Raw genomic sequence first — 18,596 nt, forward strand, 5'->3', positions numbered from 1 at the left:
AATGTAAAAGTCACTAATTACACAATTAATTTATTCTTTGGTACTAAAAAAAAAAATTACTTTGTGTTAGAGAGGAGGAGAAAAAAGAAGAATCTAAGGGTTTATTTAATTAAAGCTACAATGTATTGAAAAACCAAGTAATTGTAATGATACAGACAATGCCGAGATTGTATAATTAGTAATTAATTACCTACAGAAATGACAATTTCTTTTCTTTAGAGCTATTCATTTTTCTTTTTCTTGTTTTTCTTCTTTTTTTTTTTTTTTATTTGCATGCAACTCTCTTCAGGGCACACAAATCATGGGAGCAAATTACTGCATGGCACAGCAGCTACCAGCCTGGTTCTGTGTGCATTTTTACCTGTGGACAGAGGTGCTAAATTCTCACCCTCCTCATCCTGATCCCCACCAAGCAGCAGTCACAGAGCTCCCTGCCTGTAACAACTGCTCACCACACCAAAAGCCCTGCAAAAAATGGGCAGCAGAGCAAATTTTGACTCCAGCATGAAGAGTCACTGGGCCAGAGCTGACAGGCAGAACAGCTCCAGCCTTCTGTGGAGGGAGTCAAGGCACAGACTGTTAGCCCAGTGCTATATATATATATTATGCTTATAAGTCCTGATGTTAACCAATGTTATATATATATTTTAAGTATTCATGTATTCACAGCCATAAAGGCCTTTTCTCTACTTGAGCTAAATTGTATAACCGTGACCTATTGTCCCAGAAGGCTTTTTATTCATGTTAAATGGGTACTGAGATTAGAGCGCTCCTTGGTAGTAGGTACAGAAGTGTTCTGGAGGAGACAGGAGAAGATGGATGGTTGTATTGAGGCTCAGCACAGAAACCAAAAACAGGAGAACCAAGCAGCTCTGCAGCCCAGCTGCCTTGGCATCTGAAAAATCAGATGTGGAGTTGGAGTAGGGATGACAGTGCCCAGCACACAACACTCACTCACTCACTCACTCACTCACTCACTCACTCATCCCCAGTTCTGGTAGCTCTGGTGGGATCCCTCACCACCCTCCAGTCCCTGTGCTCCTTGACCTGTGAGCCAGGGAGAGGGAGCCAGGTTGGGCTCTGTGGTGCTGCCCATGGCAATGCCTCACGAGTGCTCCATGCTGCACCTCTGACAGGCTGTCCCACTCTGTCCTGCCCCTTGGGGACAGCATTCCTGCTTGTACTGCCCCTGGCAAACAGCACAAGTGCTCCCTGCCTCTCTGGTACCCATGGAGCCTCCGGCCCCACCACTGAGCACAGATGCAGCTCCCAGTTAATATCCACAAGGAACCACAACCTCCCCAGAAAAAACTCTGCATCAGCATCCTGCACCCTCATCCCTCCCTGCCCAGCCAGGAGATCACTGTAAATCACACCAGTGAGACTGGCAGTTCCCCTGCTCTGACCTTAACCTTTACCCAAGGCCAGGGAACCCCTCTGGCTTTGAGCCTCATGGTCACACAGGCACGAGCAGGGAAACGTTCCTCGTCCGTCTGTTCATTCCCAGTGCGTGCCAAGGCCTCCCTCCAGTTCCTCAGAGACACGTTCCCTCCACGCTGTCTGGGGAAGAAATCAGGACAAGGCAGGCCTGGGTGCTGGTGCCAGGATGCAGGGTGACAGCCAGGGATGCTGGTGTCCCCTCAGTGGCTGTGACACTTTCAGTCACTCCGACACAGTCAGGGTGGAAGTGGCAGCGAGCTGGCTGCTGGCTGTTACGCTGGTGCCAGATGGTGGATGAGATTAAAAGAATTTGATTTTCAAATAATCCATAAACCTGGCTGAGCTAATGTCGTTTCATATGCATTATCTTGTAATCCCAAGGAAGAGAACGTTTCAGAGCAAAGAGCCTTATTCTCCCTCCCTGCAAGGACTCTAACAAGCTAAAGATAATCCCCTTTTTGTTGGAAGGTGCTTACAGAGGACCTACAACACCCAGAGTGTGGCACAGGGGCTGTGGCTCTGTGCTGGTGCCTGGGAACAGGACAGCCAGGCACCTGGCACCATGGGTGCTGTCTTGTCCTGAGCTCCATAGAGGTGGGAGCAGCACACAGCAGCAGGGTCCAGGGACATGCTGAATATAGACCCCTGGTCACTAAAGAAGGGATTTTGCCACTCCTGCCTCCAACAGTGCATGGGAGCACATGCTGCTGCATCACTGGAGTAGAATAGGGTATAAATATATTCTTCTAGATGAGTCCACTTTTATGTGTACTTTTGGAGATAAACCCCCAAGCCCAGCCCAAGTAAATCAAAGGCATGCTGTGCCAGTCTGGAGAGAGGATCAGGCCCTCCCCAGTGACAAAGCCCCACAGCCAGAGCCTGGTGACCACCCTCCCCCTCGCAAGGTGAGGGACAGCATGTGGCTGAAACCTCAACACTGCCCTCTCCAAAGCAACTGCTGCACAACAAGGCTTATAGGAAATTGATCCTTAGGGATTGCTTGACTCCCCCTTGTTTGCATCAAACACACACAGTCATTTTTTGCCTCTATCTCTATTCCATATGGATGGACCCCTATCCCTCCCTAACCCCTGCACAGTGCCCTGGGCACACCTCAGCACCTGCCCTCCATCCACTCTCTATTCTCACATGCTGCCTGCCTGTTCCCTGCCTCTTTTCCCTGCACTAGAAGCTCTTTGGGCTCTCCTGCTTCTTGTCAAGCCTCAGTGGAGCAAAGACAACCATCTGCCAATCACTGGGATCCTTCAACGTGAGAGGTACAAGCTTGAAGACAGCAGTTAAAAATTGTTGATCCTTATTCCATGCTCCAGGTTCCCACGCTGGAGCGTGCCAGAGCTAGAGCAGGAGGTTATTTTAAGGGGAAAGGGAAATAAAACTCCACTGGAAGGATTTCCCAGTCACTGCCTGCCATCTAGTGCCTAGTACTGAGCTGTTTCATGGGCAGCAAGCAGCATCCACCTCCATCCTCGGGGGAATTTAGCTCTTAGATTAGAGCCAGCAACATTTGAGCATCAAGCTCCCAGCACTGATAATTCCCTGCCATGCTCCTCACTCTGGGCCAGAGCCAGGGAATGGGTTTGGAGTCAAATAGCCCAAGTCCTGGTGGGAACTATCAAGGAAAACAGCATGGGAGTGAGGAGAGGCGATGCTGTGTGCCTGCCTGGGTTGTGACACCATGCCCAGTACAAGAAGCTAACTAAATACAGCACAGCTTGACTTGCTGCAAGCCGCTGCCTTCAAGGTCATGTCATCATTGTCAGCAGCTCTGATCAAAGCAGTGCACACAGGCATTGTGTGAAGAGTGCCACAGACAGGCTAAAAATAGGGAGACAAATGGAAGCATGAGGGAAAAGGGTGAAGGGTGAGGCTTATCAGCTGTGCAGGAGACTGAAAACTTAGAGAAAATCAGGAAACAAACAAAAGTAATCAAGAAACACCGACTTTGTGGCTTGGAATATTCTGGTGCTTGGACATGCCTCTGAAGATTCCCACCCAGTTCAATCCATGGGTAATCACTGCAGCAGGAACACAATCCCTGCCAGGCCCCTGTAGCTGGTGATTTTAACTTTGTCTTCAGGCAATCTCGGGAGCTGATGCTCTCCCTTCCTTCCTTCCTTCAGCAGGGATGTACCTGGAATCACCTTAGGGGGTGTCTGGCAGCTTCTTGTTCCTCTGAAAGGGTCCAGATAACTACCTACCCACAAGGGCAGGAGAGAACAGGCAAGACTCGCTGTAATCCTATTTGCAGGCAGAGAAAATTAAGGGATATGAAATCCAGAAAGATCTGGGACAGGTAATGCCCATCTTGCTCACTGCCTCCTGCCCCTGCTAGCCCCAGCATTCTGGTGGAAGGCACTGCCTGCTGCACCACATTCCCTAAGGAGGGACAAGACTGGATGTCAAGCTGGGAGTGCTGATGGAGCAGAGGCTGAAAAGTGGGTCCCCATGGGTCCCACCCCCTAAAATGGGGGACTCACTGCCCCTCCACACAGGGCACTGGTGGGATCAGACACCCTGAATGCCCAATTTCCCTCCTCTCCAAACCCCTCACATCTTGGCTGCCCACTCCCCACCAGATCCCTTTTTCCTCAAGCTCATCCAACATTTGCAGCCCGTGCCACTTGAAGCTTGAAGCCCTGCCACTTCCCAGCTTGGGAAGCAATTGCTGTTCTGCAGAGGGGAGCTTTGGGTCTGACACAAACCGGGCATTTGGAAAGGGCAGGCGGGGCAGGGCAGCGGCTTCGGAACCCGCAGAACCAGATTTACTGATTAGCACATGGCTCCGGTTTCCTCCAGTGCTTCCAGAAAAGCAATAGGCAACATTAACAAAAGGATTACTCAGAATTCAAAAGCAAATGGGATTTGTGACCCATTATATTAACTGGGGGCTGGGGAAAGCTCTACACAGAGAGAATACTGCCAGCAGGTCACCAAACCAATTATTAAGAGCTCACAGATCATGAAACTAGATATATACACACATCAAGATAAATTTCTATTTGTCTGCAGAAGCAGGACGCTGGCTGAGCCACCCTCCAAACCCAGTGTGTTTTTCCTATGTGCCCATTAAACCTGGATTATACCTAGGATTTTTCCCCAATAATTCACTCACCCCACAGGTTTACTGCTGAGGAATAACATTTGGGAGGGTAAAACCTGAAAGGAGAAATGTAATGGGCATAATTACTTTGATAGATGAGAGAGAGCAGAAAGCTGTCAGGCAGCAGCAGTGCTGGCCCATGCCTCATGTCATGATGTCCCCAATCTCCCTCTGCCCAGATGCCTGAGAGGAAGAGCAGCCCCTCAGAAGATGATCTGCCTTCAATATCAACTCTCACCTTAAGCTCCAACAGAGTTCAGCTTAAAATTCAAACTCTTAGATGTAAAATCTTTTCCTCAACTTTTGCATTGGTCAATTATGAAATTGGATGTTCAGCAGCCAGGTAAAGAGCCAGTTGCTGGCAGTGCACAGTCCTGCTCCTGGAGTGGGCTGTGATGGTGAGTCCTAAAGCCCTGCATTCTCTCCATAGAGGCTTCATTGCTGAAAGACACTTCATAATTCAATTGAGAAATTCCCCTGGGTCTTCAAGCATTGCTTATGAAGTCCTGACAAAGGATTTTATAACCCACAAGATCTGTTAGGGAAAAGTAGCCTTGACAGCAAAGCTGTAGCTGGAACTACCTGAAGGGCATTCCTGCTGTCAGCATTTCATACTCACCTTAAAAATTCCTGGCTTTTCTTTTTGAGGGATGGATGTCAAGGATTGGGTAGTATCAACAAAGCTTCTGAGGAAATTTGACCCTGAGTACAAGTTTCTCAGCAGTACCCTTTATTTTATATCCATTCTTACTTTTGCAGAGATTCACTCAAGCCTTGCCTCCTGACTGTCCCACTCTGTGTCTTTCCAACATGCTGGTTATACCAACCACAGGGTTTTCACAAGAAAAAGGAGGAAAAAGGTGTCCCCAAAAACAAAAGGATGGGATCTAGTCCACTCGTGCCACTGGTGACCTCAAGATTTCCCACACAACTTTCTGCTGGGTCTCTGGGCTGCCATGAGCAGAGCAGCCCAGGCTGCATCTCCTGCAGGCAGCAGAGCACAGCAGGAAAGGGCAGCACCTGCACAAAAATTCCTTCCAGAGACAGAGATCCCTTCCAACACAAGAATGGGAGCTTGAACATAAAGGCAAAGGGACTGATGCTGCTGGAGATGATTCATCTTCCAGGACAGAGAGTGAGCCCAAACACTGCAGCAGCTGGGACAGCCCAATTCCCATTGTCCCTGAGCCAGCTCACCCCTGGCCTGGCAGTCAGGGATGCCTCAGGATGCTACCTGCACCCCCAGCATGCATCCCTGCTCATGGTTGTATTTGGGAGAATAGCATCTCTCCTCCTGCAGGTTTTCAGAGAGCAGGAAGAGGTGTAGCCTGTGGCTCCAAAGACCTCTCCTGGCTCCACGTGTATTTATCTTCCTAGTTCTGAAGACTTTCATTGCTTGGGGCAATAAAGAAGCCAGAAGGAGCAACAAACAGCAGGGTTTGTTGTTTTTTATACTGGACTTTCCCATTATGTGAGAAAGTGTGAGGTTCTCAACAGTTCAAACTATCACAAAACATATGAGCAGGGCTCTGCTTAGAGAGCACCAACCCCCAAAACTTACACAGACAAGGAGGGATTTCAGCTAGGCAACAATTTTGTAAAAGTAAAGGAAAACTGTATCTGTGAAGCTGAGAAGTGTTTTTATTAGGACTTGTTATTTCTTCTCCACTGGAGGGGAGTGTTAGTGTCAACTTGCCACAAAGAAAACTCTCAGCTCTCTCTTCTAACATGGTGGTTTAAGTGATGGCTTAGATGCCAGTGCTTTAGAATGCAACTGCTCCTTCCATTTGTGTCTGCTACTGGAGACTTTTAGCAACAGCTGCTGGACTGCACCACACCAGGGCCAGGACATCTTCAGGTGCTTCCTTCCCCTTGGAGAGAGAAAGGATGAGGCTTTTTGTATATGACCCTTAAGAATCATGGAAGCATCCCATGCCAAAACTGGTTTTGAGGAGCAGAAAGCCTCTGCAGCCTGAGCAGTCAGGAGCTTCCTCTCAGGTGTGCACAGTCAGGAGTGGGTAACAGCAGCATGGATCTTACCTGGGACTGCTTAGATAAGCCTCACATTGCTGCTCTCAAAGCGAGGAGCTATGGGTCCTTTGCAAAATTCCTCTCTGCAGTGCACCCTTCGCAGGAGAGCTCTTCAACTGATCTCACCCTGCCTTGCACTGAAGAACCACAACAAACTCAGTTTCTTCCCCAGGCCCTTGGTGCAGCCTCAGGTTCTGGCAGAGATCTCATGTGAGAGGGACTTTGTCAAGGTGAGAAAAACCCGCCAGGGTTTGAGTCCGAAAAAGCTCCAGCCTCCTTCAACACCCAGACAAACTCTGGTGGCTCTCCATCACATTTGCAAAGGGAGTTTTGTGTTTCAACCAAAGTAAAATGCTCCCCCTGGTCTTTGTGCTGGACTGCAGCAGCTTTCACACAGCCACAACTCCACAGGTTCCTTCTGCTCTCTCAGAAGAGGCTCTCGGGCTTTGTGCTGCCTTTTCAGCAGTTACCACCAGCCTGCTCAGACTTCTGCAGCTCTGAGTATGGGAATAGGCTCATGCTGAGTGGAAAGGCAGCCTGCAGCCACCAAGTTCCCAAAGGAAAAGAACAGCCTCAGTGACCTACTGCAGGAGTTTGGGAGTAGAGGAAATGAGAAGATTCAAGCCATCCTTTAGGATCCTCCAGCTTCCCTCTCCCCAAGGCTGGGGAAGAAGAGGTCACACAGGAGAACTGAGCAAAAGCCTCTGAGCTATAGGATCTGTGATTGTTTGCAGCAACTGGCTGAGTTGCTTAAAATAAAATCAACTACAGGAAAAATAAAAATATTTTAAATAAATAAATAGATGGTGCCGTTCCCACAGAGGTTGCAAGCAGGAATTTTTATTTCAGGTGATGAAAAAACACTTTCAGCTTTCAGAAAAGACCAAGTTTCTCACACACATGCTACCTGTAAGGTCTGAGGACAAGGAAAAACATTTAAAAATGTAGGATGCTGTTGATTCTGACCTTTGCACTGCTGAAGGAGCTACACATCTCTCAGCACAGACAATGCCCAAAGACTTGCAGCTTGAGTAATCCAGAAATAGGAACTGCCTGGGTCTGAAGATCAGCAAGGTTTCAGTACAGCCTTTTCTTTCATTTGTGCTCTGTCTTTTGGGAGCAAGCACAGATTAAACAGCATTTTCTATGCTTTGAAAGTTTTGTCCTAGCAATACAAAACCTGCCATGGTGAGGTCCCAGCTGCATCTTCTGGAGCCAGGGACAGCCTGAAACAAGAGTGGCAGAGAAAACCTGTACTGACTGCACCCATGTGCCCCCACAGGAGGGGCACAGCCTGAGGGGAAGGACTCGCCTCCCCCTGCTTCAGGATCTTCCAGTCCTGGAGAAGGCAACAGGGCTCCCTTCAGCAGTGCTGACCTCAGAGAGCAGCCAAAAATCTGCAGCCTTTCAGGCACATGTTCTGCTCCACATTTATTTCCTCTTTGCCACTGCTCTCTGCTGCAGAGTCAGCCTCCTTGCCAGGCCTGTGAGGATGCTTCCAGGAGCCAAGTTTTGTTGGTAATTTATGGCAAACCTGCAGCTCCCAGACTGTCCAGCATTGGAAAATAGAAGGCTGCTGTGCTACCTTCCACCCCAGTGTCTTGCAGAGTGATTAAGGATAACTTTAATTTGAAGCCTGGAGCTCAACAGCTCCCAAAGGATTGATAAAGTACATACAGCAATCTCCAGTTCCACCTCTGGAGTCCAAACTCTCTCTGGATGATTTATGACAGTTATTTCCTCCCTCTCTCCCTGCTGCTGGAGCAAGCTCATTCCCTGCGAGGTCCAGCAGCACTCTTGACTACTGAACAGCAACATTTACAACCAGAAAAAACCTCCAACAACAGAACCAGCCCCAGAGGGCCAAGACAGCACCACACAAGCCCAGGATAGATCTTCTAATAAAGAAACTAGGGTAATAGGGTCAGGCTACCTGAGGCAGACCCAGCTGTGCTGGTTAGCAGTGCTGGCCTGATGCAGTGGGAATGGGAGCCAAGAACTCCCTAGAGACACCTTTGAGGCTGCTCCCATGAGACAGCAATGCTAAAGCACCTTCCCCTCCCAGGAAAAATGAGCCTCCCAGCCCAGACAGAGAGCAGCTGCTGCTGCTGCTATCCTCCCTCAGTGTCTGTTGCTGTAACCTGAGGCTCACAGGGAGGCAGTGAGAGTGGGAAGGCGGCTGCCCATTCCTCATGGATCCGTGTCCTCCACAGCCGCTGTGCATCACAGACTCCAGGCCAGAGGCAGCTAACACTAGAAGTTAACAAGCTGTGAATATCCCTGCTTACGTTCCCCAGAAACCCATCCTGTCCTGGCTGGTGTTCAGGAGAGTCTGTTCCCACCTGGACACACAGATAACCCTCCAGTGCTGCTCTTATCAGAGAGCAGGGACCAGTGATAAGCATTAGCTACAGCAAGGAGAAACCCTTTGAGGCTGAGCCTGTGGCAGCAGTCTGGAGAGGAAAGCAAACCTTCTGGGTAGCACAGCCCCAGGGAACCACACTCTTGGGAGAGGAAAGGATACAACATGCATTTCCAGAAGAGGTGGAGGAGGAGAATTCAACAAGAGCAAAGAACTCCCTCAGGAAAGCTTCACTTCCAAGTATAGATTTAATATTTATTCAGTACAGGGCCAGTGACGAGAACTGGGAAATAAGGCAAAGGCAAATTATCCTCCAGAGCCCAAGTGAACATCTCACACACCCAGACCATGCAAAGCAGCAGCTGTGCTCCTCCCTGGAGCCACGTCCCACACCTTCCCCATCTGCTGGAGCACAGGCCATTGCTCATAAGTCCAGGAGGAATCTATTGACTTTTTTCAGGTATTCTGACTGCAGGTAATCTCCCAGCTCCTTCTTCGTGACCCACAGGTAATCTGCCTTCAGCTTTGCCTGGGACAAATCACTGCTTTGGAGGAAGGCTTTGAAGAAGAAGACTTTGGCTCCCACGTTATTCTCAGTTCTGATGGCCCTGGGGAATTTATACTTGTAAATCCCAAATGGTGCATTCCCCAGGACTTTGGCTTGAATGTGATCTCCTGCAAGAAGCCAGCAATGCAAGAGAAAGAGAGTAAGACATAAGAACACAGAACAACAATAACTGCTCTCCTGTATAACAACAACACAGCATAAGCCATTCCTTGTATGAGGTTCAGACTGGCTGTTCCCTCTTTGGCACAAATACTGACAACTGTGAAAGAACTGTGGTTTTTTTCTCATGAAAAAACAGCTCATTTGGAGACCAGAGAGTCCTCTTAGAGTGGGAGAGGGAGGAAGGGGAGGGTATCCAGCTTTGCCAATCTTGAGTGAAAAGCAAGGACACGTGTTTGTCTTCATCACCCATCCGCCACAAAAGCTACTACAGGGCAACAACAGGGAAAGAGAAGCCCAGAGCAACTCCAGACATTCAGGGGTGTCTGGTGATACCCCAAAATGACCCATGATGGCCAGACATGGCACTGCTGCTGCTGGCAGCCAGAGATCCCAAGTCCCAGTGTGCCAGCCCTCTGCCACAACATGCCTTTTCCCAGCAAATGGGAGAAGATTTCACTACAGCAGATGGCAAAGATCCCTCAGACAGGGCACTGGAAGAAAACCACTGGGACAAACAAAAGGAAGAGTCAAGCTACACACCCAAAAACGTAGCCATGGCTCGTTCAGCCGTGCTCCGTAGCGTCTCTCCAGGCTGCCACTCCACTTGAGGCAGGAGCCACAGCTCCTGGTTACCAATTTTCTGTTTCACCAGAAGCATCAGGTTGCTGTCCAGCTTCCTGTTCAACGATGTTCGATCGTTGCTTTTGTCAGCATCTGCCAAAAACCAACACATGCTGGAAACAAAGTCTCCTGGCAGCATGCTCTGACCCCCTCAGTTATCAATCCTCTGGGCCTCACACCCAGAAACAATACACACATGTGGGTATGTGGAATATGACAGAAATCTAGACAGGAATGCTCTCAGTTACTCTAGAAGTCATCGCAGGATTCAGGTGCTGTTCTCCTATCCAGAAAGACTCTATAATAAGCAGCCTAGATCTCCACCTTCACAAAAACCAACAAGAGCACTAAGCAGAGCTTGAGAACCAAATGACCAAACATTTCTCTTGTCTGGAAACCACATCTATGTGCATCATTTTGCCCTGGTGAACATACACTTTTTTTGCAGCATGGGAACACTGATTTCCCTGTCAGACTGTTAACTGCGCATGTGCTGCCACAGTGTCAAGACTCTCTTTAAAACAAACAAAAAAAGAGACCAAAAACGCCTTCCTTCTACTGAATTGCACTCTGGCAAACAATCTGGGTGTTCTCACCCACCACGAACTCCAGGCTGTACCTGTTATCCGTGGGGCAGGTTTGAACCGCAGAAACTTCTGCTCCCACTTCTCCTCCAGGTCCTGAGCCATGATGACTGTCTTGCCACGAGCTTCATCCTCATCATACAAGCTTTCCATCTTCTTCTTGAGCTGCTCCTCCTCCTCCAGCTTACGCACTTCATGATCGGAATAGAGGCTCCTCTCCAGCTCTATCTAGAAAAGCAAAATAAAGAAGTCTTAAGCCACAAGCACTATAGGTATTAGCAAGCAGAATTAAATTATTTCCAATTCAGGAAAGTAAGGCAATAGGAATTTCCTGAGGTTGAACAGGGCTTCCCTCCTTGCAGCCAGAGCGTGTGAGTGGGACACCAACACCATGGAGGCGACCGTGGGGACACCTCCAACACCCACGAGATGTGGAGCAAATCGCACGCAGGGCACTTGGAGAGCAACATCACAGACGATGTGTGCGAGGCCACCAGCCCCTGATGCTCCCCTCCCCTCATACCTGAGGGCGCCATTTCCCCATCCACACCCTCACGCAGACACGCGCACACATCCCCCTCTACCTGCTCCATGAGCGCCGCCACCTCTTCCTCCTCCTTTTCCAGAGGCTGCGTGATTCGGGGAAGCCTCAACAAGCACATGGCCCCAAAGAGCCTCCAGGGGCGCCGCGCGGCAGCGCTACAAACCCAGCGAGCGCTGCCCGCCGCCCGCGGCCGCAGGGGCGCCGCCATGGCCCGCGCCCCACAATGCCCCGCCATGTCCCCTCCTCGCTCCCGGCGTGCTCCGCGCGGCCGCTCCCCGGCGCGGGCCGAGCGCCGCCATCAGCGCGGCCATGGCGCTGGCTGGGCTACGCGTGCTGGGCTGGGGGTGAGCGGAGAGGGCGGGACGGGCTGTGGGGAGCGGGGGGACAGCGAGGGGACAGCGGGGAGGGCTCCCCTTGCTGCGGGGTGGCCGCTGGGGGCTGCCCGCTGTCGCCCAGCGCTCAGCCGCGGTTGTCTCCTCAGGGGCCGCGCCGCCGCCCTGTGCCGCGGGCTCCGCTCCGGCCCCCCGAGGCTGCAGGACGTGGCGGGGGCCGCTGCCAAGGAGACGGAGAAGCAGAGCGCGACCGAGCAGAGGTGAGAGCCGAGGCCAGGCCGCGCCGGGAGGGCGCTGCCATCTGCCTCTTGCTGCGAGGTTTTATCGCCTTCGGTGGGTTTTCAGCCGAGGAAGGGGAGGGAGCCGCTTGACTCAATCAGAAACGCAGCTTGTGTTTTTCGGAGGTTTGCTCCCTTCTTTCTTTATTTCCCGATATGAAATGAAACTTTGTAATATTTAAAGAGCGAGGCCTGACAATTCTTACTTTGCTCCTCAGCTCTTTAATCCTGCAGAGGAACTCCATGATATGGGATGGCAAGGTTTATGAAGAGGTCCCGATAGCTCACATCAAAGCAACGTACAACAAGTAAGCAAATGAGCTGCTCCATTCCAGCTCTCGTGTGAAATCAAAGCTTCGAACCCGGGGTTTGGCCTGTCATCATTTTGATCTAAAGGCTCAAAGGAAAACAGCCAAGGGAATGGTGTTCATGGCTGGGAAGATGATACTGATTTAAACCTCAGTGGTGTTCAGGGAGCATACCTGTTCTTGGAGTCTCTTAAAAGCTGTGAGATTGTTTTTATATATTGATTACATTCTGATATGAATAATCAGATGCTGATAGTTTTAAGAGCAGGTTACTTCCAGCCCATGCTCTAGCACTATTTCTGTGCAGGTGTTGAAAAAATTATTATATTCTCCATGAGACAGTTGTGTTTCATCAGTGATTGCTCCTGTGATGTGTTACTGCTTAAGGCTCTTTCAAGTTCTAAAAGTGTCTTGTGCATTTTTTTTTTTAATAGAAGAGATAAAATGCAGTGAGAGGTGGATCTGAAAGGGCTGAGTGAGAGCACACCTCCAGAAAGGTTCTGCTGGGGCCTGTAAGATGACCAGGTCACTGCTGGGTGGTCTCTGCAGTGGGTTTGAGTGGGATACTTTGAAAGAGAGACAGAAGTCAGTTATGCCAGTAAGGTGAGCGAGAAACTGGAGAATAAAGCTTTGTTCCAGCTTGCTTCTTGCCTCTGCCCCTGTCCCTCCGCAGCACGCACATCCAGGTGGTGAGCTTTGACAACCAGCCGTTCTCCCGCACGTCCTGCGGCACAGAGGGCTTCCAGAACGCCAGGAAGGGCACTGCCATCGCAGCCCAGACTGCAGCCATGGCTGCAGCAGTGGTGAGTGCCCACCATGATCCCCACCTCCTGAGGGGAGCTCTGCCTGCCTGCCCCTGGGCACAGCCCTGGCTCGCAGGCAGCACTGTGGTGCTGGAGTTTCATTTGCACACAAAGTGTGTTTGAAAGAGCTGTTAGAAATGCCCCAAGTGGGAGCTGAGCTGTGCAGGTTGTGATTGGAAATGTGTGATTGTAACTTGGAACCTGTCCTTTCTAGCACTGGTCTGCACAGCCTCCTCTTTTCCTAAGTGAACATTTCTCAGTCATTTGGGGAATGTAGCCTCTGAATCAGTAGCAGTTCAAGTTTTGCACCGTAGGGTACCGAGAAGTAGCTGTAGTTATTGTCTGGATATTTTATATCTGCTCTCTGCCACAGAACTGAGCTCCAGCCAGCAGTTCCAGTCAGAGGAAGTGATGTTCTTGCACCTGTTCATTCCAGCTGCATGTCATTTATTGTAACTCTTTCTGAAAAAAACCATGTGGGTGTCCAGGTGGAGGAGATGAGGCTGGCTGTGTTATGGTCCTCATTACAGCAGAATGAGGCAAGGTTAAACTGAAAATCCTTACCCTAATTTAGGTGGAACTCACTTCAGCCTTTCATGCCAGAGGAGTTTGGTGCCACTGCTGGCCAACAGCTTATTGTGGTTGACTCAGAGGGATATAAGAACATCTTCACTATTAATCTGTGCTTGTTGGAGCCTCATAATAGCTACGTAGCTGTGCTTGGACACATTGATTCTGTCACTGTTGAAGTAGTTAGTACGTTAATTGCACCAGAGCACAATGAGAAAGAGAGCCAGAGGTGGCTCCCTCCACGTGGTGGCAGCAGGGCTGTGCTGTACAGCAGTTCTTCATTTCCAATTTGAAAGCCCCTAGAATTTTTGCCCTGGAGGTGTGGACTCCTGCAAAGCAAATCTAAAGCTTGCCTGCTCTTCTCATTTACCCTCCAGAAAGAATCCACTGCTCACAGGGTAGAAGTCGCCACATTAGAGAAGGGAAAACAACTTAGAATTAGTCATTGTTAGTCCCTTGCCACTTCAGTCATGTATTCATGGATATGTCCTTTTTTGCTCTGGCTTTAAGTCACAGATAGTTTGATTTGAGAGCTTTCTCTCTGTGCAGAGCTCAGAGTTTAGCACAGAAGTTCTCTTGAACTGCCATGGCCATACCCCAGCCTCGTTTGCTCTTAGTGTCTCTGCAGTAATCCCTATATATGTCTTCTCTATCCATTACTACCTAATCTTTATTTTTACTTAAATACTACTATGAAAATGAAAGACACCAGGGGAGCCAGAGTTTATGTCAGAGAGAACACTAACCAGTTGTTCTTTTTACAGAAGGCACGTGGGAAGGGTGTATTGCATGTGCGAGTCATGGTGAAAGGACTGGGACCAGGACGCAAAGTAGGTGTTGGAGTTTCTTTTCCATACTTTATTTTCTCAGCTATCATGGATGTTTTCTAAACTCAGGCTGGTTTCAATTAACTTGGTTTTTCTGAAGCTGATGTAAAGGATTCCTCACCTAAGTGCCCAGTAATGAATTTTTAGAGTCATTATAATTTTAGAGTAATACCATGTTGGAGGTTGAATAAAAGCTGTATTTGGGGCTTCTTATGGCTAAAGCAGGAAAATCAGTAGGAATGCTCAAGAAAGGACTAGAGCAGATAAGTTTAAACTGGGTTTTCTGAATGAGTTACTTATTTTTAAGAATTAAGAAGTGAGAAGCATTGGAACAAGTTGATTTTCGGATGGGGGACGAAACTGTTTTGCCCTGAGCTTTTTCCCTTCTCTGCTGTTCTGTGTGTTGATAGCTGTCATCTGCTGTTTTGTTGCAGGCTGCCATCAAGGGGCTGACAATGGGAGGTTTGGAGATCATCTCCATCACCGACAACAGCCCGGTCCCCCACAACGGCTGCCGCCCACGGAAAGCCAGGAGAGTGTGAGGGGCAGGGCAAGGGACACACAGCTTTCAGCGTCAGTTCATCAGGGACTGGGTTGAATGTTGCTTCTGTGACTGATTCTGGAAGGCCACCCTCCCTGGAAATACTTGTTGAGGGAAGCTTGGAGAGACCATGCTGAGCCTTGAAAATGCAGGAGATAGAAGCTGCTGGTGAAAGCAGGAATCCGTGTATTCCCTTAGTGGGAAGCCTCTTGTCTACAAAGTTTGTTGATTAAAATGTTGGTCTTTTGACAGCCATTCCTGCTGTGTTCCTAGAAGTATTTTGGCTTATTACTTCCTTTTGACTGCTCTCTTCCTCTTACCACCATATGTGGCTCTTGTCTAGCCCTCCATGCCATTAGTGCCCTTGTCAGGCAGAAGGACAGCCTGAGATCTCAATCTCCTGTAATCATCTGTAGTAAACAACTGCACAGGGTCAGGTCATCTTCCTTCCCTCTTTGTCTCACTGCTCACATTGGGAAACAAGGCATGGGGTAACTCTTTCCTTCCCTCTGGCTCACAGAGCCACGTGTGCCCTATGAGAGGCAGCTCTCCCTGTTCACAGAGCACCAGCCTGGATCCATTCCTGATTTCTGGCACAGATCTGTTGCAGTACTTTGTTTCACCCAAGCTGTACTGACCTGCCACTGCTCTTGGCAAAGGAAAGCACCTCACTTTCTAAAGGGGCTGCTGGGATCTTGCCAGGTTTGATGCTTGCAGTCTCTTTGGCCCTGCCTTGTGCACCACAAACTGGATTTTCCGGGGTCCTGGGGACAGCAAGCAGGGGTTAGTAGGCCCAAGGAATAATGAAATGCTGCCAAGGAGATACAAAGCACTTAAGTCTTGAACTGTACCTCTGTGTATCCACAAGCAGCAGGAGCTTGTTGTGGGTCTGTGATGTATTACCGCTGTCCCAGCTCCGTCCAGAATTTCTGCCAAGGAAATATGTCAGGAGCATTAAGCAGGGAAGGTAAAAGCAGTAATTGACTACAGGATGGATTTGCTGGATGGCAGAGGCACATTGCCTAGCAAAGGGCATCTCACTGAAATCCCTGCTGCCAGAGAAGCCCTGGCACTAAACAACATGCTCTGGGCAAGTATTTCACCTGTAAACATGGTGTATTTCAGAGCAACCAGCAGTTCTATTGCAAATGCAGAATCTTCTTTTCTATTATTTCTCATTCTGTCATTCCTCTGTAGTTTCTTAAATTGCATAGTTAACTATTTTCTTCCTCTTTAGAGAAAGGGTACCATAGCAACAAGACAGTGAACCTCCTTCATGGGGCTGAATGGCATACAGCAGGTTTTGAAAGAAATCACTCTGCTTAGAAAAGCCTGTTGAGTTGCATTTGACAGGAGAAAACAAGATTCAGACAAATCTACTTTAGTCCAACTCTGAATTTGTAGGGAGGGTAGGTGATCTTAAAGGGAAGTTCCTTGAGCTGTCACAGATTTGACAGTGAGGAAGAGAGGCTCTTCCATAGATGTTTGCCACACCAGAAGAGTTTCCCCCTCACTCCAGAAGTACAGCTGCACTAGGCACTTAATATTCTGCTTTTTTAAGAAGAAGATAGCAGGTCAGCCATAAACTGCCAAGATGAACTCTCTGAGTATGCAGCTGGCTGGGGAAGGGATGTGTGATGTGTTTACAGTAAGGCTGGGCTGGTATCTGTGTCCAGCACAGCAACCACCCTGACAAAGGAGGGGTACCAGGCTGTGCCAGCAGGTTTGTCTAACACACACAAGACCAAACACTGCTGTTCTCCACTACAGCCTGTTCATTGCATCAATGCAGAGGTGCCCAAGTCACATGAAGGTGGTAGAGCAAATTGAAAAGTAAAATTATGAAGAGATCTGTGGTCCTGCTGGAAGTCAGGAAAGAGTATGTGTAAAAAGTGAATTGAGAGTCAGAAAATAAGAAGAATAAATCTTCATCCTAAAATCTTACCCACACTTGAAATCAAGGCCGTGTCCTCTGTAAAGGCCACTCCTAGACACTCTTGGTTTCTGGGAGTTTGTGAAGGTTTTAGGAGGTCTGCCAGTGCATCACCACTGCTTATACAGTGGGAAGCTTTATGGCCCTCCCTGCCCTGCCTGTTTCGACTGACAGTCCTGTAGCACCCTCTGTGCTGGACAGAAGAGGCTGATGCTGTACAATATGATACAAATACAATACAAATATCTGTACAATATGATACAAATATTCCAGCTCCCTGGACTCTGTACAGCTTTTTACTGAAATCACATTTCCCATCCACCTTCTCTCCTGCCCTGATGGAGCACTCCCAAAACCATGTCCTAACTCAGTGCACAGTCTCAGCTGTTTATCCTGCAACACATCCCAGGGCTCTGGGGCAGTCAGTGAGGTGAGGGAGCACAGCTGCACAAAGCAAGGGCTAGGATGCTCCTTCCTGCACACACAGTACAGTGGAAGAAGGCTTAAAACTCTATTGTGGTTTGTGTTGCAGGGAATTAATAGACACCAATAGTGCTTAACAATTTCCTTACCCTTCAAATGAAACTATTAATTAAGGGCCTGGTTTTAGTCAGCCACTGGTGTTTACGAGTTCTAATTGCTTTTCTTGGCATCTGGGTGGAAAGCTGTTTTCTACTGGCTCACATTCCTCCTGAGCAGCAATTACTTTATTTGTCAGTAGCATGGCCACAGCATTAGCACTCTCATTAGGGTCATATCCTCTCCCTCTGGGCTTCCCTGTTGCTTTTGCACATTTTGCTCTCCATTCCCTCCTAACTTTTGATTCCCTACATTCAAAGATTACTTCTTCTGAAAAACAATCTCAGAAATTGCTGCTGACTGCAAAGCTTCATCCTGGTTCATCCCTGGCCTTTCCTGGGATTCTGCATTCCGTTCTAAATAAACGGTCACATGGACCTCTCTCCATCGTATCCCTGTAAATCCCTGTGTAAAACCCAGAACACTCTCCTGACTTACAGATAAAATGCTGCCTCAGGTCTGTTTACCCCTTACTGAGTGCCACACCACCTTGGGGAGTTAGTCTAACTTAGTTACCCTTCCTTTGGACCTGGGATGGCACCTGGTGGCCTGGAAAAATAGCCCTCAGCCATCTCCCTAATAGTGTATTATTCTGAAAAGAGGAATTACTTCCCTATCCCCAGCAACAAGGACCTTCTGCCCAGAGCTGCAGGTTTATCTGCTGAATTGATGATTTACTTTTTCTTCCAGGAGCATCTCAGTGACAAGATTCAGGCAGCCAATTTGGATCCCTTTGTGAGATTCAATTAAACCATAAAGTGATGTCAGTGTCCTTTAACAGCTGACTGTACACACAAGCAGGCAAGGAGAAGGGGGAGAAGGGGACAGACCCTGCAGTGCTAATAAACTGTAGCAGCAGGGGTGGCTTAAGGCAGCCCGGCTGCAGCTGCTAAAGACATCTGTGCAGGTTTTGCTGGCTTTCCCTCTGCTGTGGGAATACCTGGCTCGAGATGTGCACAAAGAAGGTCACTGAGTAGGTGTTTATAACCCTA

At 48.9% G+C, this 18,596-nt stretch overlaps 2 protein-coding genes across 2 annotated transcripts; one reads left to right on the forward strand and one right to left on the reverse strand.

The window, feature by feature from the left end:
- Positions 1-9,188: 9,188 nt before the first annotated feature.
- On the reverse strand, positions 9,189-11,700 carry MRPL46 (mitochondrial ribosomal protein L46). Its single transcript, XM_071441304.1, has 4 exons — positions 11,474-11,700; positions 10,925-11,117; positions 10,225-10,398; positions 9,189-9,629 (listed from the first exon to the last, which is right to left on the reverse strand). The coding sequence occupies exons 1-4, from the start codon at positions 11,666-11,668 to the stop codon at positions 9,379-9,381; spliced, it is 813 nt and encodes a 270-aa protein (XP_071297405.1). The 5' UTR covers positions 11,669-11,700; the 3' UTR covers positions 9,189-9,378.
- MRPS11 (mitochondrial ribosomal protein S11) lies at positions 11,650-15,347 on the forward strand. The gene is made up of 6 exons (XM_071441305.1): positions 11,650-11,777; positions 11,915-12,025; positions 12,262-12,351; positions 13,025-13,154; positions 14,489-14,554; positions 14,986-15,347. The coding sequence occupies exons 1-6, from the start codon at positions 11,743-11,745 to the stop codon at positions 15,091-15,093; spliced, it is 540 nt and encodes a 179-aa protein (XP_071297406.1). The 5' UTR covers positions 11,650-11,742; the 3' UTR covers positions 15,094-15,347.
- The last annotated feature ends 3,249 nt before the right edge of the window (positions 15,348-18,596 follow it).

Source organism: Agelaius tricolor, unplaced genomic scaffold, assembly GCF_023055355.1.
Source record: "Agelaius tricolor isolate 1412-34295 unplaced genomic scaffold, bAgeTri1.0.p SCAF_16, whole genome shotgun sequence".
Taxonomy (NCBI): domain Eukaryota; kingdom Metazoa; phylum Chordata; class Aves; order Passeriformes; family Icteridae; genus Agelaius; species Agelaius tricolor.

What these genes read in the sequence shown, in the direction of transcription:
- MRPL46 (XM_071441304.1), bottom strand. Translation starts at nt 11,668, where the DNA reads ATGGCGGGGCATTGTGGGGCGCGGGCCATGGCGGCGCCCCTGCGGCCG. An exon ending in TGGCGGCGCTCATGGAGCAG is followed by an intron (nt 11,118 to 11,473) that starts GTAGAGGGGGAT and finishes TTGCTTTTCTAG; the next exon opens with ATAGAGCTGGAGAGGAGCCT. An exon ending in AGCCATGGCTACGTTTTTGG is followed by an intron (nt 9,630 to 10,224) that starts GTGTGTAGCTTG and finishes GGCTTCTTGCAG; the next exon opens with GAGATCACATTCAAGCCAAA.
- MRPS11 (XM_071441305.1), top strand. Translation starts at nt 11,743, where the DNA reads ATGGCGCTGGCTGGGCTACGCGTGCTGGGCTGGGG. An exon ending in CTACGCGTGCTGGGCTGGGG is followed by an intron (nt 11,778 to 11,914) that starts GTGAGCGGAGAG and finishes TTGTCTCCTCAG; the next exon opens with GGGCCGCGCCGCCGCCCTGT. An exon ending in CAGAGCGCGACCGAGCAGAG is followed by an intron (nt 12,026 to 12,261) that starts GTGAGAGCCGAG and finishes TTTGCTCCTCAG; the next exon opens with CTCTTTAATCCTGCAGAGGA.